Source organism: Platichthys flesus, chromosome 11, assembly GCF_949316205.1.
Source record: "Platichthys flesus chromosome 11, fPlaFle2.1, whole genome shotgun sequence".
Lineage (NCBI taxonomy): Eukaryota > Metazoa > Chordata > Actinopteri > Pleuronectiformes > Pleuronectidae > Platichthys > Platichthys flesus.
In genome coordinates, this window is record NC_084955.1 from 10,380,117 (window position 1) to 10,403,967 (window position 23,851).

The 23,851-nt window shown below is 40.4% G+C and overlaps 1 protein-coding gene across 1 annotated transcript; it reads left to right on the top strand.

The window, feature by feature from the left end:
* The first annotated feature begins 617 nt into the window (after positions 1 to 617).
* On the top strand, positions 618 to 4,918 carry LOC133965239 (high-affinity choline transporter 1-like). Its single transcript, XM_062399691.1, has 8 exons — positions 618 to 801; positions 1,075 to 1,191; positions 1,306 to 1,461; positions 1,623 to 1,771; positions 1,849 to 1,992; positions 2,103 to 2,256; positions 3,963 to 4,180; positions 4,256 to 4,918. Exons 1-8 carry the CDS (start codon positions 618 to 620, stop codon positions 4,814 to 4,816), a joined length of 1,683 nt encoding a protein of 560 aa, XP_062255675.1. The 3' UTR covers positions 4,817 to 4,918.
* The last annotated feature ends 18,933 nt before the right edge of the window (positions 4,919 to 23,851 follow it).

Consider the following 23,851-nt stretch of genomic DNA (forward strand, 5'->3'; position numbering starts at 1 on the left):
AAGATTTAAGGATCCGCTAAAAACCATCTCTCCTCTCATTATTCCATAGGCAGTTCAAGGATAGTTCAGACAAGGAGAAACACACTGAACACATCTGTGGATAATACTTAAAGGTTTGAACTTAAGATTCAAGGCGCCTTAAGATATTAACATGTCATTATGATCTATACCTATGCTAGAGAAAATCATTAGCTGCATATTAACATATCATTTTTGGTTTGTAACTGTGCTTTGGATATCTATTAGGTACGGTAATATACTACAGAGGCATGTTGTGTTTTTATTCTGTTTGCTTTTTACATGTGGGCATCGAGGCCACATTATCTTGTGTAATAGAAGTGAGAGTTATTCAGTAAAAGTGTAATCAAGAAACCTTTTTGGAATTTCTCTGATGGGCTGAGACAAAGTAACACACACACAAACACAAACACACACACACACACACAAACACTTTGATAAGTCACCTTGTCAGCCTCATGTTCAGACCTGTTTGACAGGTTCCCCTGTAGCCACGCCCATTCTTTCCCTATGAAGAAATTCATTTTGCCAGAACTATCTTGAGGCCCACCCCTCAGGTGAAAACACGCTGATGTGAAAGACAGTCAACATTCTTCATCATGGCAGTGAACATCCCAGGAGTGATATTGATGGTGCTCTTCTACCTGTTGGTCCTTGGGACCGGCATCTGGGCATCTTTCAAATCCAAGAGGGAACAGAAGAAAAGTGGAGCCAATGAGACGGAGATGACGTTACTGGGAAACCGGAATATCAACTGGGTGGTGGGGATCTTCACCATGACAGGTGAGGACAGCTCAGCTGAAGACAACAGGATGAAAACTGTCTGTCGCGGCATGGAGGCAGAAAGATCTGGCAATTTATAAGAGCATTAGTTTTATAAGAAAACATCATGAATTGGTGTTTAATATGAATAATAAACTGCTAAATCAGATTTGACTAACAACAGGCTTGGTTGGGTGAAGTCCAACTGGTCCTATTGATCAATAATACTGAATTATGATCTAACCCTTTAGTCTTTGTCCAAATATCTGCTGTGTGTTGATATACATCCTGCAGCTACATGGGTTGGAGGAGGCTTCATTGTTGGCATAGCTGAGATGGTGTACACTCCGTCAATGGGACTAACCGTGGCAGCCACGATGTTAACTGCATACAGCTCATCTTTTATTCTATGTAAGTTGAAGTTGGCAATTTTACTTCATCAATTCACCTTAAGATGAATCAATGTTTTTTGGGATTTCTTGATATTATCATTAGTTTTTTTGTTTTTCCCCTCATTACATCAAGGTGGCCTGGTGTTTGCTAAACCACTAAGAGAAATGAAGTGCCTCACAATGATGGACCCTTTCCACATCAAGTATGGACATGTTCTGACAGCTGGACTAAGCCTGGCCTCAATTTTTATTGATATACTATGGTTAGCATTTACAATGATTTGTTTAGGTAAGTAAGACTAAACAGAAGCCCTTTAACCTCTCCTCATATGTGTGTGTGTGTGTGTTTAAATGTCAGTTTAAAATAAAGGTATTTGAAGGAATATGAGTCAATGATACTTGTACAGTCTATATATAAGTAGAATTCCACTGATACAAGGTGTTTAACAGGAGGAACCCTGAGTGTGGTCCTGGATTTGCCCTACACTCTGTGTATCTGGATCTCTGCTGCAGTTGTCATCATCTACACTCTGCTGGGAGGTCTATACTCTGTGGCCTACACTGATATTATTCAGCTTGTTCTTATATTCATTAGCTTGGTAAGTTGCTGGTTTCTAAGTTTTTATAAAGTGCTGGAGTATTTGTCCATTACTTACATTTGTATTTGTCTCTGCAGTGGCTGTGTGTTCCCTTTGTCTTGATGAACCCTAACTGCATGGACATCAGCAAGACACTGATGAACAACACCTTACACGCTCCCTGGATTGGTGCACCAGGACTGGAGAAGATCGGGATCATAATGGATGATTTCTTTATGTTTGTAAGATGGAGCAAAACTGTGGCTGATGTTAAATGTACTTCACTAGTGTTGAGAGAAATCCTCAAGATAAAGAAACTTGACTCATATTTTAATTCTGTTTCATTTTCAAGGCATTGGGAACTCTGGGATATCAGTGTTTACACCAGAGGACGTTGGCAGCTTCTTCATTAGCCACAGCTAAGCGCTCGTGCTTAGTCGCTGCTTTCGTCATTCTGGTATTTGGAACACCTCCAATACTGCTTGGGGCAGCTGCTGCATCTACAGGTACTGACAACTTGTACATACTAATGTAAACTGTGGAATCTAACATCCACTTATCTGTTGTATTTAATTACGGAATTAGTTACGGAAAGAACAAAACATGTTAAATCAATGGTTAAATCATAGGAAACCAAGGAGCAACCACTTTGCATATCTTAGTGAGCAGCTACAGAGCAAAGTGACCTTTTGTGTACTAAACAGTGGGTTCTGAAACAAAGGTTGATCTATTACCATATAAAACAAAGTGTTGAGTCACAATCCTTAGTGCAGCAGAGTCTACTGTAAGAAAATAACAATTTTACTGTCCAAATGTAAAAAGACCCCTGTTGGGCAATTGATATATTAAACATGAGACAATTAAATTGTTAATTTAATTGTCTCACCGGAGAGGCGGTGGTCTAGTGGCAGAAACTTGGACTATGGGCAGAGAAGGTCTCTGGTTTGTCTCTGGTTCGACTTCACGGAGAGACAACAAAAGACAAACTTGGATTGATCTGTCCAAAAATCCAAGAGTCTCCCTACCCTGTCTAGTGCCCCTGAGCAAGGCACCTTACTCCCCCAACATCTGCTCCCCGAGCGCCGTACATGGTCGCTCACTGCTCTGTGTGTCCTGCACCAGATGGGTCAAAAGCAGAAGTCAAATTTCCCTACCTGCATGAATGTGTCTGTGCATGTGTTTGGGACTAATAAATGCATCTAAATCTAAATCCTAAATGGTGTGCCTTTCGGCATTCAATAAATTTGGTTGTCAGAACTAATATTGAATATTAAAAATATTAATATTAAATAATAACTTTCATTGATTCAAGTTACTCTGGGCACCACCCTTCAAAGGAAGGGAAAAGGTGTATTAAGTGTCATGAAAATACTAACTATAAATTTGGAACTCTGATTAACAATTAAATTAATAACTATAACCACAATTACCATAAAGATAGTTGGTTAAGTTGAAGGACATAGAGTTCTTGACAGTGTAGAAGATGGCAAAACTCACACTCATGCAACATTAATGTAAACAACACTTGAGAAAGAAAAACATTGATTATAAAGATAACAAGTATAAAAACACAAATCACTAAAGGTGTACTTACAATATATAAATATATGTGTGTGTGTGTGTGCCAGGTTAGAGAAAGTAGCTTGTTGCATGCAAAGACAGACTGTTAAGAGCATAATATAACTTCAAATAACTTATAATCATCACACGGAATCGAATGAACAGTCTTTGAGTCGAAAGGATGAGTTGAAAAGAGCAAGTGAGCTGGACAGCCACACTTTACCTCTCAGAGGGTTGAGTAGAAGTAGAAAGAAGGATGGGAGAACTGGGCTTATATTGGCCGGGTGACCTCATGGGTCGTGGGGCCGAGAGTGACCAATAGTGCTTGAAACTTGTGTCTCCAGTCATATTTTACACCTCTGTGTGACGTTGAGGCACCCTGGGAGAATGAGTTCTGGAAGCTCTGGTTTGTCTCCAGAACAAAGAACATGTGCTCAAGGCTGTGTCTACCCATATGGGCCGAACTGTATTTCACAAATACCCGGTACCAACACCCCAAATGATCACTGTAACTAAATTGTTTAACCAGCCTTTGAATAGGAGCGATTCTGTTGACGATTTGGACGGTTGATTACTTTATCCTTGATCAATTTATACGGTGTCGACTCTTATGTTTTATTTCTGTCTGAATTTTTTTTGATCTGCTCCTCAGATTGGAACCTGACGTCTTATGGTTCACCATTTCCATATGAACGTGGGGAAGCTTCTCAAGTCCTGCCCATCACATTACAGCACCTCACCCCGTCCTTCATCTCCATAATCGGAACTGGGTGTGTTGCTGCTGCTGTGATGTCATCTGCTGATTCTGGTTTAATTTCTGCTGCTTCTGTCTTCACTGCCAACATATACAAGAACATCCTGAGGCCACAGGTGAGAACATTGAATTATAAGGTAATTGTTAGTATTTCAAACCTCTTCACCTCCTCCTCTCTATCTTTTCTCCAGGCATCAGACAGAGAGATTAAGTGGGTGATCCGAGGTGCTGTGATGGTCGTGGGTTTGGTTGGTACATCACTAACAGGCCAGGAAAACAGTGTCTTACTCTACTGGATTCTTAGTGCTGAAGTGGCCTACATCATAATCTTCCCTCAACTGGTCTGCATCATCTTCGTCAATATCTCGAATGGTTACGGAGCTGTTATGGGCTGTGTGGTGGGATTGGTGCTCAGACTTCTCTGTGGACTTCCATCACTCGGGCTGCCAATTGTCCTCCACTTCCCAGGATGTGTTCTTGAGGATGGAGTTTATGTCCAGTATGCTCCAGTTAAGACCATCTCCATGCTGTCTTCCATTGCTGCCATTGTGTTGTTCTCCTATCTGACGTCTGTGCTCTTCAACAAAGGCCTGTTACCTGAGAAGTGTGACGTGTTCAAGGTGAAGGTCCAGCAATCAGCACGAGAGCTGACACTGGTACATGGGACAAAAGAAGACAATGAGAAAGAGACCCTGGATAACACATGTCCTCAGACTGAGGCCTCAAAGCCAATGATTAGCTCAGAGTGTTAGAGTCCCTGAATATCAGTTGTTTGAATTATAACATGGACCAGGAAGTTCCATCACATCCTTCATCCCCAACGTATGCATCCAAACACAGATAAGACAAGTGGACATAGATGGCACCAGTTCACTGAGCACATATGTCTACAGTTAAATAAGATTGTCTTTCTTTCATTAAAATAAGTTCTCACTGCAACTTTGGTGCTTTATTGGGTTCTTTGTTTAAACTGGATTGTGATCTCACCATGTTGTGTGTATCTTATGGAGTAAAGTGTCATGGTGAGATACAAAATCAAATATCGTAATGGTCGGAAATTACTCCTTCATATTGCTGGCATTATAATCTGTGATGTTACAGGGCACCTAAAATCTTTTGTATTTACACACTTTCTTGTGAACCACTTCACTATAATCTTTTAATAAAGTGAAGATTAAATGATCACTGAATCATTGCAGTTGGTTTATTTAGAAAAGACAGGACAATTTTTTTTTTTTACTATACTTGCTTCAAATTCTGAAACAAGCGCTTCCATTTGATTCCAGCTACTCTATGTGATGTCCTCTCTGACCCAGAATAAGATTCATATCAACATGTAGCATAAGGGAGGGAAAAGCAAGAAGTCGCAAGCTCATTAAATGACCTCCTGTCTGTAGGTGTACTTAGAAAGTTGCTGAGCTAGATCCAAATACAGACAAACAAGATATACAGCAAGTAGTGTATATATTATATATATACATACATAAAAACTGGCTCACACATAGAAGGAAGGCAAAAGAGCTCAGGTGATGAAAACCGAGAGTATAGACAACTGGAAACACAGGAGCCGGACGACTGAAAAAACCCAAACGTAAAAGTAAACCTGACAAAGAGAAACACAAAGACTCTACACACAGAGGAGGCAGAAATAATTTACCACATGTGAAACATATGAGGTTTCACATATGGAGACAACCGCCCCCAGTTAACGAAGAATACAAAGTACAGCACCAATTCCCCCCGAGAATGCCAGGAACCTGTGTGTGACACACGACAATCAACTCTCCCTCACTGCCAACATTACTGCAACAATCTGTTCCTAGAGATTCATGTTGCACAACATCAGGAGAATATGTTACAGGTTCTGGTGCAGGTTCTGGTCCAGGTTCTGGTCCAGGTCATGGTCCAGAAACTGGTCCAGGCTCTGGTCATCTCACACCTAGACTACTGCCCCTCCCTCCTGGCAGGTCTACCTGCTAGTACCATCCGAACCTCTGCATTTCATCCAGAAACCTGCAGCTCCCCTGGTCTGTTACCTAAATCACTCACTCTCCTCCGCTCCCTTCACTGGTTACCAGTGGCATCAGGACAGAAAGTCTTCACTTCAAAGTTCGTCAGCGTCCTGTTCAAAACTATTTGACAGGTCGCCCTGAAGCCACGGCCATTCTTTTCCAAAGAAGATATTCATTTTGCCAAAAGTCTCTTTAGGCCCATTATTAGGTTTACGAGAAGAGATGCTGCATTAGACTACACACTCTGCAAGTACTTTTACTTTGTGACTGCACAAGATGTAATGTTGTACCCTTACTCTAACGTAACAACAAACAACACACAGTAGACACTTCCTTCTTTGACCATCTTACCTGCATGAACAGTGACGCCATGACGGACCACTTGTGAGTTCTTCTTCTTCTTCTTCTTCTGTGCAAATAAAGTCCAAACTCAGCAAACATGAGGACGCACTTTAAGCTAAAAAGCTAACGTTAGCTTTGTGATGGATTTTCACAGCGGCCATTTTGACACATGACAGCAGGAGAAGCTCAGGTGTAAAGGACTCAGAGTCACCTGGGTTTGTCCTTCCTCCTGAGAAGAGTAAAAGTGTCTTCTATGAAATGAAGCCTGTTAGATCCTGCTATAACTATAGGAAGACTTTTATATCTAACGCAGTAAAACCTGAGCTCTGAGTGTTTCTGCTCTGGAAGTTAATTTGTAGAACAGCTCATCTTCATCCTCTGGTCAGTGGACGGTTTCTTCTGAGGCCGCCAACAGGTGGCGCATGTCCCCAAACACAAAGCACTGACCAGTGACCTCTGCCCCATCGGAACCATTTAGAAACTTGTTTTATTATTTTTACCAGATTTGTAAACCTGTGGAAAGATAAGCTCAAAATGTAGGCAATACGCTGCATTCGCTCTCCACTGACCAGTGGGTGGGATGTAAAAGTACATTTACTTTGTTGTTGTCAATTTTTCCTGAATCTGCAAGTCAATTTATTTTCAGGTGCTTTTCACTTTCACTCCACTGAATAAATCAGAAAATATCTGTGCTACTCATTTTACTGCATTTTTATTATTCATTGTTTGAGAGGGAAAATAAGACCCCACGGAGCAAAGAGCACATGACGTTGCAAACACCTGAAATGGATTCGAAAGAGGCCAAGACTCAGCCATTAGACAGACCCCATCCATGGCTGTACTTAGAGATAATGATATATTCATATATGATATGAAGACTTATATGAGCGTCTCCAGTTCTCTTGTTTTACATAAAATATACACCTGGCACAGCGAATGATGAAGTAGACAGATGCTGCATTAGACTACACACTCTGCAAGTACTTTTACTTTCAATACTTGAAATACATTTAAATTTGTCTTAGTTTTACTCTAGTTGACAGGTTAACGTAGTATTTTTACATTTACTTGAGTATTTGTCTATTTATTTGTCACGGACACTCACCACCTGGTTATCAGAGATGAAGCTTAGAGAATATAGAAAAAAATGAAATTTAAGTTGTTGGCTGAGAACAAGAAAAAAAACAGTAGCCAACTGCATTATATGAGATATCATATCGCATTGGCACCAATCTCTCTCAGGGAATGACACAAATATTAAAAATATATTTCAGACAAAACGCAGATAAAACCGATTTACCGTATTGAGTGAACTATCTTTGGACTTGAAATCAGATACATTATATTCCTTATTAAACATGTAACACAGTATATTTTCAATTTTTGCAGAAATTTCATGAAATAATACTGAAAGGAAGAAACTGGTATTGAGTCATTTTCAGATGTGTCTCATTTATCTAGAATATAACATAAATTATATTTCTGCCATTGTCCAATTCTCATCTGTCAAAACCTAGATCTTAAGATAGACTTGGATTATTTCACTCACCAGAGTATATCATTTTAACCCTTCATTATCCGTTCATACTCTGCACTGGCTGCACTTGCTTTTTTAATCTTGTCTCTGGGTAAAATTGATTCCTGTATTGTTAACTAATATTCTTGATATGCAAACATTGAATGACAAAAGTTAGAGGGTACAATGGGTTTCTGCAATTATTTCAATTATCCATGTTTGATCAGAAAGGGGTCGGTTAATGAGTAGTTCTTTGGATTCGGGTCGATTGGAGAGTGAAAAACTGCCCAAGGTTTATTTTGAGTAGGGCCCGGTTGCACTTGTACGTGCACCGGAGTCATTAACCTAACATGGGAGTCATTGCCTTTGAAACCGACAAATCTGAATCAAATCAATTAGCAGTCTAGTTTCGTCTTGTCAGTGAAAGTTTCCTGAAGAAAAGAGATAAGAAGAGAAGAGACCTCCAATGTCCATGCGAAACCTCAATTATATCTTGTTTACCATGGAAACAATTTAATTCAGAGTCGGAAGAAGAAATACATCTTTTTTTTCTCGCTGCCAAATTTCTCACACTCCTCTTCTGGGAAAATTACTTTAATTATATCCACATCTTCTCCATGACATCAGAGTTGGGAGGAGCGAGGATTTTCAATCACACTTCAGAGAGTGAGATATATTCTGCCTCAAACCTGATCCACCATTTATTCCCTGAATGATCCCCCTCAACTAATCGTTGGCTCCGTTTTCCTCCATTTCATTCGCCCCAGAACTTAAATGATGACACTCTGCGGCAAATAAAACCTCAGCATTGACATTTATAATTAAATACCAAATAAAAATGTAGAGTATAGAGCATGTGAATATGAATGTATGTGCTTGATTGTCTTGTCATGCGATGAATTAGAGAGGGTGACGCAGGGGCGGACTGGGGGAAAAAAGTGGCCCGTGAGTTTCTGTCAGACCGGCCCACTCAATACACGGCGGTGCGCATGCGTATAACTGGGTGCCGCGTTGCGTGTATGTATGCAAATCCAAATTCTCTACACTTCGGCTGTGTAAGAACCAATTTAGAGGTGTTTATTAATAAGGTGGAGATCTTTTCTTACTTTGGACTTCCGAAGTCTGTAAAACACATATTAAAAGACACTTAAAAAAAAATCGAAAAATAGTCACCATGAGTGTGAAGACCGATTGCGAGTAGCAGTATAAAAGCAGTCAGTGCTAATAGATAGGTATAGCTCTTGGAGAAAATTACGCTTGTGCCGCTGTTTCAACCATTGTAGGGCTGATGCGATGATGGGCGTGGGCCGGTACATCATAGTGATGGGCCGTTGGATTTATATTTTCGGCCATCGGCCCACCGGGGATGTCCCCGGTATTCCCGATGGCCAGTCCGCCCCTGGGGTGACGTGACAGCCGAAAGTACCTGCTTCACTCTGTGTCTGTGTGTGTGTGTGTGTGTGTCCTGACAGAATGAGAACAGCTGGATTGTTGTCAAATGACTTTTCAGGCTACACTTCTCCCTCCTCCCTCTGATCGAACTATTTTTTACGTCTAGCACCCGTCCTCTTTCTCTTGACGTCCCTCCTCTCACCTCTTGCTTTCACCCCGCCTCTCACTTTCAACACTCTTTTTGTCCTTCTCCCTTTTCTAATTTTCACTCATGTAACCCGCCTTTAGTCATAGGCTGCTGGGAGACGCAGGTGCATCCACTTTCGCTGCATGAAAATGAATCGCAGAGGGAGCAACTACAGGGGTGGTGTTTCATTAGATATGATTCGCCCTTATGCTACTTTCTAATGGACGTGAGAAATGTCATTAATATATACTACATTAGTATTTCAATGCATTTTTCTGATATTATCAAGTTAGTCTGCTTACTACTGAAAATGCACAGTATGTCTACCTGCATCCAGACATGTGAGCATCAAACACCATGAGAAATTGTGCTCAGTAAGCTGAAGTCATTGATTGATTGATCATCTGGGTGTTTGAGATAAATGGAGGTGATCAAAGTGCAGCCCTCCTTAACAGAGAACATCAGTTTGATACTTCAATATACACATTTAATCATTTTGTATAGAACTCATCTAAACAAGGTTACAAAATGCTTCACAAAACACATGAGATATGTAATAAAATAATATGACGTTAAAGAAAACTATCCATTACAACCAGATCAAATCTGGCATTAAAAGTCAATTTTAAGCAGGTATTTAAAAACAGGTAAACCTCTGCACTGTGCAGGATCAGCCTCTGGACCCTGATGGAAAAAGCCCTTAGTTACCAGGTTTAACCTAGAAACTACCAACACGTGTTGGTTGGAAGATTGCAGGTTGGAGCATAGCGAGTCAGCTACTCTCTGATATAGCTGGGGGCTGGAACACGCTGAGCTTGAAACAAGAGAGAAAGAAAATCTGAAGAATCTTAAAATCAACTCTAAAATAAACTGGCAGCAAATAAAGGGAGGTGAGAATAAGAGAGACATGGCCCTATGTGCTTGGTGTTGGTTAAAATGTTTCTGTACTAGCTGACGCCAAGACACTGAGGATTGACTGACACAAGTAAATGGTAAATTACAGTAGTCCAGCTGTGAAAAGATTGGCTAAGGTAATGTAAAAAAAAAACAGAAAGTGTCTGTGCCTAACTTTGCCATATTGACTGTTTTGCCTTTTTTTAATGGGTGACTGTTAAAGGTCCTAATATACATCCATCCATCTGCAGCATGTTATTTCCACTGAGCGATTTCATACTTTTACTTTGGGGAGAGAATGCTCAGGACAGTGTTTGAGTGTGTGTGTGTGTGTGTGTGTGTTTGTGTGTGTGTCTTCCAATAATTCCTGCTCAATGGCAAAGCAATGAACCCAAACCAAATAGCATTGTGCGTGTTCAAGCATGTTTGTGTGTGTGTGTCCATGAGAACCCCTCGGTCCTGATGGTATACTTCCCATTTTTTGTACTCTGCATGCACAGTATATGTGTGTGCATATATGGGCAGTATAGCCAGAGTGACAACACGTTTACGTCACCTACTCTATGTATTAAAGATAGTAACTACTTATCATTAGTGTACTTCCTTCTCTGGGTTTCTTTGAGGACCTTTTCTGCCCTCGGAGTGATGTTTGTTGAAAAGACTGGATCCTTTTCTATAATGGCATGTCAAGGCTTCTTATCAATGTACATATACCTCTCAACCCTGATATGCCAGTTTCCTTGGCAACGTTTATTTATAGTATTGATGCTGTTGTTACATGACCGTCTAGTAAGGCAAGAAACATGTGCATCAAAAAGAGGGAAGAAACTATATGTGAGATGTTTTCTTTTTGAAGACTGTAAAACCACTGAGCACAAGTGCTATAACAGAATGTGCTGTATGGTGGATAATAAGCAAACTATCACAAGATGGTTGTCAAGATAGAAATCACATTGTGAAGAAGGGCCAGTGAAAGTCATTAGGTCAAAAACACTGAGTTATAAGGCAGTATATATAGGCAGTATATATTTGTGTATATGTCTTTTGTAAATTTTTCAACTCCAAATGAATCAATGAAAGTAATAAATGCAGATGAATTATACTTCATGGACAGGCCACAGATTAAATTCACCCGAAATTGAGAAGTGAGCAAGTCCTTGTATTTATCAATCAATCATCAATCAGACCTTTCAAACTAAAATGTAATTGACAGTACTTCAGACGGTTAAATTGAAAAAATTGCTTAAAACATATTCTGATTAAGAGACTAATGCGCACCAAGGAAATTACTAATAGAAAAAGACAAACAATGAATATAAAGCAATATATATAATTTTTCGATTACAAATTGTCCGTGCATGAACTAGGCTATTATTGCCGCATCCGTTCATGAAGTATATTGAAGCCCTCACGCATCAACATCCATTTATATTGGAAAAATTAAGCATATCTCCCTTATAATGAGGCCTTTTTCAAATAAACATGAACAAATGCAGATGAATTCTCCTTCCTGCACGGACCACTGTGTAAATGTTGGCTTGAAGACGTAGTTTCTTTGGCAGCTTAGTGATGAATCAATTGTTTCAGTGCCAGCTGTATCGCTTTAGTCCTCCTGTGGCAGGAGTTCTGCGACACACTACGGATCAACTCTGACAGATTTCTAAAGCTTTCTTTTTGTGCTCTGTCACGTTTGGGATGGCAATTATTAACATTGGCGTAGAGATTATACGAGGCTGGCTTCGGCATAAATATGTGCAGAGTGTGTCTCTACTCCACTGGTGCCCCTGCAGCTCACTTGTGACAGCAGGTGGACAGATGACTCAGATGATGCAGTGTGTTTCTAGTCTCATGTTTTGATTGGGATCACGTCTCCAGTACAACAGCGTGCCGGTAGTGAGGCTCCCTCAGGGCCTTTTGGGGAACATGGCTCCTGATGGAATAGTGTAAGTAACACACACACACACACAGAAAATCCAGCAAACAAACAAGCGTCCACAACTATGAGCCTCTAATCCGAAGTGTCTGTCCAGATGTCTTTATGGAGGATTGGCTTGGCAGCTGGTAGGTTACCTCCTTTTGCTCCTGTTGCTCCTCTGATGAACAACCTGCATTGATTGAATGATATTGTATTATTATCATTGATATCCGTATCGAGAAGCAGCATCATGTTTGGAATGTTTTTTTTACAGTCACAGACACTATGCTCGGCTCCTGGGTGATGGGCAGGCCAGAACAAAAACGACATTAATTCGAGGGAAACATCGACACATTTAACCTTTCAAACGAACATTTTACAACGTGAATATAAAATCCTAATTCATCCACCACATGCTGGGACTGTATGCCAAGAATGAGACAAGGAAATAAATTGCCTGCCACACAGATGCATTCATATTTCTCCCATTTCCCAGAATTGTGACAGTGACATGAATGCTGCATTGTGCTGCAAAATGAACAGAAAAAGATAATAGATAATAGAAGAGATTGTTTTATTCTGACAGCATTTTTCCACCTTGAACTGAGGTTCGACAGATGTGACCCGCAGCAAAGCCGTTCATTGTTTTTGTTTGCTGACAGACAGTCGGGGCTCAGTTTATCAGTAAGAGTGCTGCAGAAAAACACCTTTGAAAAGAGGTCTTTATGAAGCCTCTGTCCCTGAATTTCAGAGCCAGGGGGAATGAACTCCATAACCGAGTATTAACCAGAATCACACACACAAAAGAGCAAACACTTGGTACCGGGAAGCTTGCTAAGCCTCTGAGCCTCATTGTCCAGACGTCCTCTACATAGATAATAAACTGGAAAGATATAAATTAGCTGGCGAGCCCAGCTCAGTTGGGTTTGACAGGGCTCGCATATCGGCCTAATGTTGGAGGACACGGCTCAGACGAGCTCTATTAAACAAAAGCAAGCATCACTCTGCTGGTCCACGCTCAGATGCAGGAGGTAGTCTTTCACTTTCAAGTGATGTTCAGTGAAAGTATTACAGAATGAGTAGCATGTGGTGAAGGCCAATTTCAGTTTCCAGAACAGGATATAGATATTTAATAAAAATCATATTTTAATACACATCCAGACACACGATATTATGCGGTATCTATTACAAACACCACTCCTGCAGTATATAATCCGCTAGATCAGAGGTCACCAACTGGCGGACTCCGGTCCATATCCGGACCGCGAGAGGTTTCCATCCGGGCCGCGACTCTCCATTGAAAAGAAAAAAGTATATATACATCGCCGGCCTTGAGTCTGTTTCTGTTTTGTAAAGCGGCAGTTTGAAACGCCACTATGAAACCAACACAGGCACTTTGAAGACTCGTACCCGCAGCAGTCCGAGGTAAGGCCGCGGGAAATAAATGAGCTCAAAGTGTGAGCGATCTGCACGGGTCCTCTCTCATTCCCTCTCCGCACAACAGCGGACAGACGAGTGTGAGCTGAGAACACAGTGGATTCTGAGATCCATGATATATGGGAGCATCGATAAAGAGTGCATGAATGCTGTGTCCCAAACACTTGTGGATGGAACAGAGAGACGTGAACTGACCGAAGAAAGTCAACAAGTCACCCTCTCAGCCACAAGACACACAGAGATGTAAGGAGAGGATGTTCAGTCACGGCTCACTGCTGCTAAGAGTGCACCGTGCAGAGCCTTAGCAGTTAATGAATCAACTGATGTTAGTGACAAGGCTCAATGTGTCAGATTTTACCACGCAGAGAGGAGAGATTTCTGTGAGGACATTTTAGGCATCACAGCACTTACAAGGCACACCAGAGGGGAAGACATATACTTCACTATAAAAGAAATGTTAACACAGAGAGGTATCAGTATGAAAGATTTGTCCATCACCACCGATGGAGCTCCCTCTATGATGCTAAAGAAAAAGGAGCAGTAACTCGAATTAGAGAGGACAATCCAGATCTCTCCTCATATCACTGCATGATCCGCCAGTCTGTTCTGTGCTCCACTCTTTCTGAACAGTATGCAGAGGTTATGAATACTGTGATGAAACTTATCCACTTTCTCAGGGCATAGTCATCACATAAACATCGCCTCTTTCAAGAATTCCTGACGGAAGCTGGTGCAAGTTCAAATGACCGCCTGCTGCACTGCAATGTTAGATGGTTGAGCCAAGGCAGAGTTCCAGGTCGCGTTTGACGACCTGGAACAGACAGATTGCTCAGTTTTTGGAAGATGAGAGAGAATTTTTTTTTTTTCAGGCCCTTCTTAGTTCACATAACCTCACACCTAAATGACCTCAACTTAAGACTGCAGGGCAAGTTCAACTCTGAGTGTGATTGGGTAGCAGCTGTCCCGTCTCTCCAGGGGAAGTTGGAGATTTTCAAAGTGGATCTCCAAGAGAGCTTTAAACAATTTACAGCAAAGAAGCAAATTCAGTGGAGAGAGAGACATTTCTTCTCATGACGAGTTCATACACAAACTAATTGAAAACTTCAATGATCGTTTTGATGACTTCAGCTTTCAAGCTGAACATGTCCCCCTTGGCTCCACATAAGTTGCAAATCCGCATACCCAACACTTTACCACATGAAGGCCAAATACAGTTCAAGAATGACATTCTCTTACATTTACATTCCTGTTTAAGAACGACACTGAGTCATCCAGTTCAACCTAAAGCACTTTACGTTTGTCTTTGAGTATGTTTCATCTTTGATGGTTGAAAGGAATGTAGGCCTATATGCAAATTCCAAGACAGAATGTTTATTGCACTTTGTTTGATGTTTGACTAGAGTAGGCATTGTATTTTTGACAGTTTGTATTCGATTTTTTATTGTTACAAAAGCAACCTTGTGCAATAAAAACAGGTCCAGTTGATGTCTGGACCTTTTTCAATTTTAGTTGAAGACCCCTGTGCAAGATCATCACTCTGTGTGCTAGAAATGCTTTGACCTACTCTTTTGAAGTTCTGTTCAGCTCCGTCTTTATGATTATTAATCAAGTGCATTTTCACCTGGATTCATTGGAGTCCGGACTTTGTGAACTTTCACTCTCTTGCAAAATTCAACCTTTGTTTCAAATGCTACAATAACCCATTACAGCTATGCTCCTGTGCACAATTGACAGACGTATAAAAAGTTGTGTTTTTGTGTCAGTGCAGTGACAGTGCCGGAGAGAAACTTCTACTTCTGTTTGTGTGTGTCAGTAACAGTGACTGCAACTGGTCCCCTTGCCCTTGCCCTTGCCAAGCTGCTTACAGCAATAAAAACAAGTGTGAAATTCACACGCACACACACGCACACACACACACACACACATGCACACACGCACACACACTAGCAAATGAAGAAGCAGGATTTGCTAATGAACAGGGCCTATAATTAAAGCCCTGTCATCACTTCAGGGTCACAGCTGCTTCGGTTGCTCCAACAGACATGACACGCAGGGTGTGATCTGAGGGAGCGTTCAGAAAACACCTCCAGTCAGACAGCGTTGAACAAGCTGGAGAAACAAGTTTAGAGTCATGTGTTGGCTCCACTTTGTGTGTTCCCAAACTAATACCAGTATACACCATGAGAGAAGTTTGTAAGTCTATTGTTTTATTATTTTGTGTTGTGTCATTGTATTTAAGATCCAGAGTTTTGACAAACTGTTCATAGAACCATACATGCAAATTTGTAGCAAATTCAAGTTAACCATTATCGGTGTCTAGCTTGTTTACAGCCGCTAAACTACAACAGTTATAGTTGATAAAAATGTGTTGTTACCTTGGTCTTCGTGACACAATCGGATATTGTACCAGGATATTGATTAAAGGGGGAGTTCTATGACAACAGATGTCGAAAGCACCGATGATTTCCCCCTCTTCTATCCTCTCGCCATTACAAGCTGTCGCATCTTATCATCCACAGTCGGAAATCTAAGGAGCATTTCCATATATTTATCTTATCTAATCCTATATTAAGCAAATAAAGTTGTGCGCACATACATGCACACACACACACACACACACACACACACACACACACAAGATGTTCACCTGAGAAAATGAATAATCCATCAGTCAACTCACCTGCCCCTCATACCCATTGACCCAACACCACAAGCTATATTCAACCCAGTTATCAAGCTGAGATATCATCTCTCCACTGCTTCTATTTCACACCATGGTGCTTTTAATCTCATCAAAGACCTTGTGTTTTGATGGAGTCCAGGCTATAAATAAGTAAGCAATACAGAAATCTGGGTCTACATTACTGCTGATGTACACAGCATTGATTTATCGGCCCACAAGGGCCCATTAAAGTTTTAATACATACTGCTAAAATGGTAAACACGCTATATGCTGGCCCCCCCCCCCCTTTCCTCTGCACAACAATGGTAAAGCAAACCCCATTAAGAAATGACACGCTTTAAACCTACGTTGATTCATATATATATATACAGGAATGTTAGACTCTTTGGCTGTTAAATGCTCTATTACTTTCATTGCTTGTTTTTAACCTTGTCTATTTTTCAAGTTTTTTTTTGAAGATGCTGCTATAAATGTCTAGATTCGAAAAAATGAAAATTTGTCAATCCATTGTCAATATCATGATAAAATTAGCTTTAATAGTAACACTAACCCCAGTCTATAGATACAATAAAATAAAAGCATGGTTTTAATATTTTGTCTTGCTTACATGCATGTATTTTTTAATGTCCACCATTATCACTTGCTTTGTTACTCCACAAATAATACACATATTGATACAGTACATTAAAAAAAAAAAAAAAAAAACTTTTGTTCTTATATATATTAATTTTATTTATTACTTATTCCTCTTGTTTCCTAAATCCCCACTGCAGTTTTTTATTTGCTTAATCTTCCCCCTATTGTCCTATATGACGGTCATGTACCAAAAGCAAAATCTACTTTGCATAAATACGATTCTGATTCTCTTATTACCATTCAGTCTTCACGTTTGAATCTAAACTCATCATTCTGCTGACTTTCATGCATGACTGTCCCGCGTGACTATGTGCAGTGTCACTGTAAATCAGCTCTGTCTGACCAGCAGCTTGTTCCTGCACAATACTCGCCACCTCTGTGTAGTTCCTCTTCCAGGCAGCTTGTCACTGCACGACCTGATTGATGCCAAATGTCCTTAGCTCTTCTGACAGCTTGGCTACTTTAATCATGAATACTGAGCGTTTTCACTTCACTCTGGAACAGTGTCTCCCATTTGTGGTGAGTGTAAAGTGTCACTCGACAGATGCCGGCCAATATTAGCATATGCTAGATTGAAAAAAGCCTGCTCAGTTTCATGGGTTTGTGAATCCGCATACTTGTATGATTTCTGCAGGCACGTTCTTGTGATTGCATGACCTGTTTCTCACTTCTGGCTTGTGAAAGCTTTATTTATGTCGCAGGTTTAATTCCAACATAAATAGATTAGATGATTAAAGATGAGCAAAAGAATATGCAAAACCACGCAGGTGGATACAAACAAGAGTGGGAGCGCTCCTACAAACAAGAAGCTAACAGGAAGCAATCAATAAAATGGCTAATTCCACTCAAGGAAAACACCAACAAAAAATAAGTGGTGACCGTATGATTGCATGCTCCCATTCTTTGTTAAAATTTGCAATTTTCAGCACTTACACATGTTACTATTGCTTTTTCCCAAATTCGTTTCCAGACATGAACTCTTGGTGATGTCCTTAGAATTGGGTCCGGCCTTTCCCTGGAATTAACCTTTGGGACAAGACAGTAACCTCTGGAGTGTTCAGGTGAGGGGGGAGCAGCAAGCAGAGGCAGGAAGTAATGTATTGATCCGCAGCATCACAACATCATCACCGGCGTCGAACCTGTTAGGTAGCTGTGTGTTGGTGCCCACAGCACCAGATTTAGGTGTATGTCTGAAAAAAGCTCTAATGAAGAGGATTTTGAAAATAGGAACAGGCTGGAAGCGGAAAGGGAGAATTGAGAAATAGACTCCTAAGAGAGTGCTGCTGCAACAAAGCCTGAAACCCTAGAAATAAGTCCACATATTTGCACTACTGGTTGTCTTATCTCAAAGGTGAGGTTTTTTGAATTGGTTTTGGATTAGGTCAAGGCTGTGGTCAATACAAGCTCAAGACGTCTTCGTGGTTTTGAGCTTCAATGCTTCCTAACTTATCTCCTTAAGCATAGGAAACACTGGACCATCCTTTTTTGAAAGGAAAGGAGAAAATGCAGCAAAGCAATTCAGGAGAAACCAATGAAGGTTAGCCACAAGGTAGGGAAACTAGACAAAGACAGGAGTGAAGAAAGAGACGCACAAGGAAAGAAGTGTCACAATAAAACAGGAAATAATGAGTAAAGTGCAAAGATGTATTTGCAAAAGCAAAAGAGTCCATCAAAAGTCCATAAAAAATTTACAAGAGCAGAATCAAGACAGGTTTATTATACATCATAAATTACACTTTTTAAACTTTTAAGTAAAAAAGTGGTTGCTAACAAATAGCTAAATGACACAACACATTATCGGGGTCACTGATTATCAATCCGTCAAAATTAATGAAAACCCATCTACTAGTCTGAGTTTACATCCTGTTGTGCTTTGCATCATCCAGCCTATAAAGAAATGAAATGTTTCGTTTTTTCATACAGCCAGAAACAATTTTGGATCAACACCAATATGGTGCTACCTGTGCAGCAATAAACCACAGGAATTCTGAGACAAGCCTGTGAACATTGGAAGCATTTAGCAACCGAAAAGCGGCACAGTGCCTTCAAACACAACTCTGAATACATGCTCATGTTGCTCCATGTCTAATGGATGTCTGGATACACAGGTGTTGGCTAACTTGTCAGCCACAGCATTAATAAAGATTCATACAGTTCTTATAGCTTGTTCCGCTGCCCTCTGTGTGACCATGACATTTTATTACATGGGGCCAACAAGCGACAGCCATGACTCATAACACAGATTCAATCATGCCAGCGTGCACTTGTAATTAATATCCCTGATATTACCCTTCCCAGGCTGACGGAGTACAGACACACTCTTGTATTCGCTTACAAAATCAGATCGACCAGATTTACCGGATCTGCACCAGCAAAATTACATTCAAATTATATTTGAATGAATAAAATAAATGAAAACATTCTGTACCAGTATCATTACAAAGAGCAGCCTCATGCAATAGTTGGCCGTTAAAGGCCATGTCTCAGTGATACTTAAACATGAAAAATCTACACATGCCTTCCACCAAGCGACTGACAGAAGTCTCAAAACCTGCAAGTAATGAGCTGCAAACACATATAAGTGGGGTCTGTTGCACCCTGCTGTTAAGTCTGTTCGTTAAAGATGCTGCACACAAAACGAGGGCCCATTATTCACAGGAAAAAACACCTGAATATTGGTGTCTACGGGTCATTAGTGGTCTTTGCAGTGGGGAGAGGCTGAATGGAGCTATTTTAGCAGGGTAGCAGAACACACAATGCCAGAGTCCATTAGGCCCCTTTGAAACAGAGAGGACAGGATATCTGAAGTGAACAGTCTGTGAATGAGCATGAAATCGATGTAGGTCGAAGTAAGCTTGGTCAAGAGATGCTGTGGTCTTTGAGTAACAGAGTGATATACTTTGAATTCAGAGTGAAAAATACAGGGGATAAGCTTGAGAATAATGTTAAAACATGAGTTAATGTACATTTGAATTTAATGTTATTGTAGACACATTTTGATAGCAACCCTTTCTCAGCTAAAATCCCATTAGAATGTTTACCATGGTAGGAGGGTACTTTTTAGTGCCTCGTTGGTCGTCTCCTCAATGGATTTCACAAAGAAGTGGCCCGATCTTTACATAAAGGTTGTCGTTATGCCCTTTCTGTTCTTGTGGTCGAATGGCTGCTTCATTATCTGCACCATGTTTACCATGGTATAAATATCATACCCCACTCAAAAATACAATTGTTCAATTTTCTTTTAATGTTTATACTATAGTGGAGAGCGGTGTAATGTGAGACACCCCCAGTATAAGCAACGGAACACATTTGTGGTCATTTGACCATTATGTTTTAAAGCCCCTCCCATTCCCCCCTTGCTATGAAGGGAAGGTTGGTGCTGGTGCTGTGGAAAGAGTTTTTTTTTTTTTCACAAAAATGTGTTTTTTGCATGTAAAGTAAATTGTCTTGCTTTGAACTTAATCAACTGTCAAAACAAATTGAATCAGGAAGAACAATTGTAACACTATCATACATGTTGGTGAACTTCCAACATATAAAACCATGTGATTGATGCTAGCTGAAGATTAGCCTGAATTGCTAAGAGATGTTGTTTTATCTAAAATGTTGGCTGTGGGGTAAAGTGGGACAAATGCTGTGGGGTAAAGTGGGACAGTGTCTGACTTTACCCCACCATGAAGCACAAATTAAGTTTAGTCTTAAACATATTTGAGTGTTATATTACATTATACATGTTTTATTTTTAATGTCATAAACATTGTAGAAAAGCCATCATGCCAAGAAACTATACACCAGGAAGACAACCTGGGGCCAAACACCCCTCGCAGAGATGGAGAGTGCAGCCGCTGAGGTCATGCAAGGAAAGAAGTCCTTAAGAAAAGCTGGAAGGGATCTCCCCTACCAACCACTGTAGATACTGTGGAATGTACAATGCATGAATACGAATGTTGTTCAGAGGTAAATGTAAAATTGAGAGTAACTCCAAAATTGTAAGTTAATGAATGACAAAAAGGAAACTAGGATAGAGGATTTATTAAAGAAGTTATTTGTCAATGGTTGGCACTATACTAACATTGGTCAAACGTGCAGGCCACACTGTTAATACTCGCTGTAAAAGAAATTCAGATGTAAAAGTGTTATAAAATGGAATGAAATCAACATAATGATTCCTGCACATGTCACAAATTGCACCATTTAAGCACTTAATTAAAATCGAACCTTGTTATTAGGAAATGCCGGATGCTTCTTCTCAATATGGGCTCTGAAGAGTCGCTCCCCTGTAGGTGTCATCGATAGATAGGATGTGAAATCAATCAGACATAATGACTGATATTTCAGTTTGATTATTGCCTCTACATAACCGTCACAAGCTCAGAGGTTCCCTTTGATCATGCAAAATAAGGGGATGTATGACATGTGACATTTATCATACACCATTAGTGTGACGGGTCGTATGAAGCATCAAAGAGAGTCGGAGGTTGCAGATGTATTCATTCGGTTGGAGTCCCCAGTGTTGGTGTACCTGTATCAGAGAACTGTGGAGAGATGCGATTTTCTCACTTACGTAAGTAGAGATTTTATAAAATAATGAACAGGTCTGTGCAATGTGGGAAAATGTCCGAGACCAAAATCACTTTCATTTCTCCCACATCAGAGATTCTCTTCTGTCATTACCCCCTCATCATCTGTCTCTAGGTGGCTCGGTGCTTTAAATAGCATAATTGTAGAAATGCGTCTTCCTTATACGCTGAGAGCACAACAAACAGGAGTTGTCAGTAGTTCAGGCCGAGGCTTTGATCAGATCTCACTTGGTATCTGAGGAAGACACACAGGCAGAGCCGGAGAGGAGGGCGGACGTGCTGAGTAATTGTCAGAAGCACAGAGGAAAGGCCTGCCAGGGAAGTTTTTCCAAATAAATCTAGCGTGAGTGGCTTGATGGTGACAGAGAGAGGAAACAGAGACCACTCGTGACAAATCCATAAACTGAAAGTTGGAAAAAAAAAGGGGCATCAGCTACTTTTGGGATTCTTAGGGTTTTAAAGGGCCAACACTGTTAGCCTTATTTAAAAAAACATACTGTATAATCCATAGACTGTATGTAAAGATCAACAACATGACTTTGCCCTAATAGTGAAGCCAAAAGAACGTGTCTCTTTGATGGCCATGGCCACACAGGGTAAAATCCTTATCACCGTTTTTCAAGAGGCAATGGCGCCCGACACTTAAGTATCATGCTTCATCTCATCCAAGTGCTTATTGTTCAAGTAGGTTTGGTTTTAATCAGCTGTAATATGCTATAAAAACAGGGTGAAATGTCATGATTGACAGCTGAGACTGACTTATGTTTGGTCGCGCTTGTGTAGTGGTGGGACCTTGATTCCCTCTGCTCCAATCCCGTTGCTGCTGTTCAACATGACAGCTCTCACATCCGGGTTGATTTGGCTTCATCTCTGGACAGTGCATACTCCAGTGTGTATTTGCACTCAAACTGTAGTCTGTGATCAGGTACATCCCTCCGCCTCGGGAAATAGTCCGCTGTTGTTTAACAATAGTGTCAGTATTTTAGCTTTCGGGTACTTTATAATACTATGTCCTAATCCTGTGTGTATTATTGGTAAGCATGACAGCATGATATTATAGTTTATAATAACTGCTCTTCTTACTCAAAACTGATGGCAACTGCTTTGTTGCCATCCACCGCCCCTCTCACTCCTTTTTTTTCAACTCATTGATAACCTGGACAAAATCTGTCAATACAATGGATTGTCAGTTTAACTTTGAAAACTTGTGTTTTATATAAAAATGTTATCATGATAAGCTGTGATGAAGCACAGATTTAACTTAATGGAGCGATAGTTTTTACAGAGTGGGAGGAAATGGAGATGCGTCATCCATCTATGATATCGTCTTATAAAATGAGATCTGCTCTTGAGAAGATGACATAAATAGACTTTGGATTTAACCTTTAAGGCCTGACATGACGTCCTCCTTTATGACTTATTATCAATACAGCCCTTTAGAGGTGGCACAGCCCTCCAGCAGCAGTTAGACATCAGATGCTCTGGCCAGGCTATCGTATATCAGGTATACATTTATTTTATTTTATTTCACAGTTTGAGGCCTCTCTCATGTCCGCACTTAGTTCTTCCAGTGTTAGATACTATTTGATTCGATCATGGCTTTCCAATAGAAAGTGAATATCCTTCATTAGCTTGTGATTCCATAAAGTTCTGTGCTGTGAGTCACATAAAGAAAGAAAATCCAACATACTTTTAAATTGGATGAATTGTGGGAGATCATAAGACGCCCCACTGTCAGTGCTTTCCTCTCATCCAACAGTACAGGAAGTGTTTGTGCATGTAGATCATGTGCACATAAACGAGACTCACTTACACTGTCTGCTATTTGCTGATCATCACCAAGGGTGGAGCTCGTACAGAATACAATCTTCTGTTAGTCTGAATACAAAAATGAAGTCTACTGAAATCTCCTTTGTACGGATATAGGAAGACATTAAAATATAAATTGGCTGTGTGTGTAGTGCCATTATAACTAGTCTTGTGGGGACCTAAATCTGTTTCCAGTCACATGATGTGGAATTGTCTTCCTTATGGGGACAAAAACAAGTCATGTTTTACGGTTAGGTTAAGGTTTAGAGTAAGGTTAGAGTTAGGCAAGTAGTAACTAAGGTTAAGGTTAGAAATATTCTCAAGGAAATCAATGTAATGTCCTCTGAAATCATGGAGACGAGTGTGTGTGTGTTTGCTTGTGTG

Coding starts and splice junctions, on each gene's coding strand:
- LOC133965239 (XM_062399691.1), top strand. CDS start 618: ATGGCAGTGAACATCCCAGGAGTGATATTGATGGTGCTCTTCTACCTG. Junction 802..1,074: donor GGGGATCTTCACCATGACAG/GTGAGGACAGCT, acceptor TACATCCTGCAG/CTACATGGGTTGGAGGAGGC. Junction 4,181..4,255: donor AGAACATCCTGAGGCCACAG/GTGAGAACATTG, acceptor TCTTTTCTCCAG/GCATCAGACAGAGAGATTAA.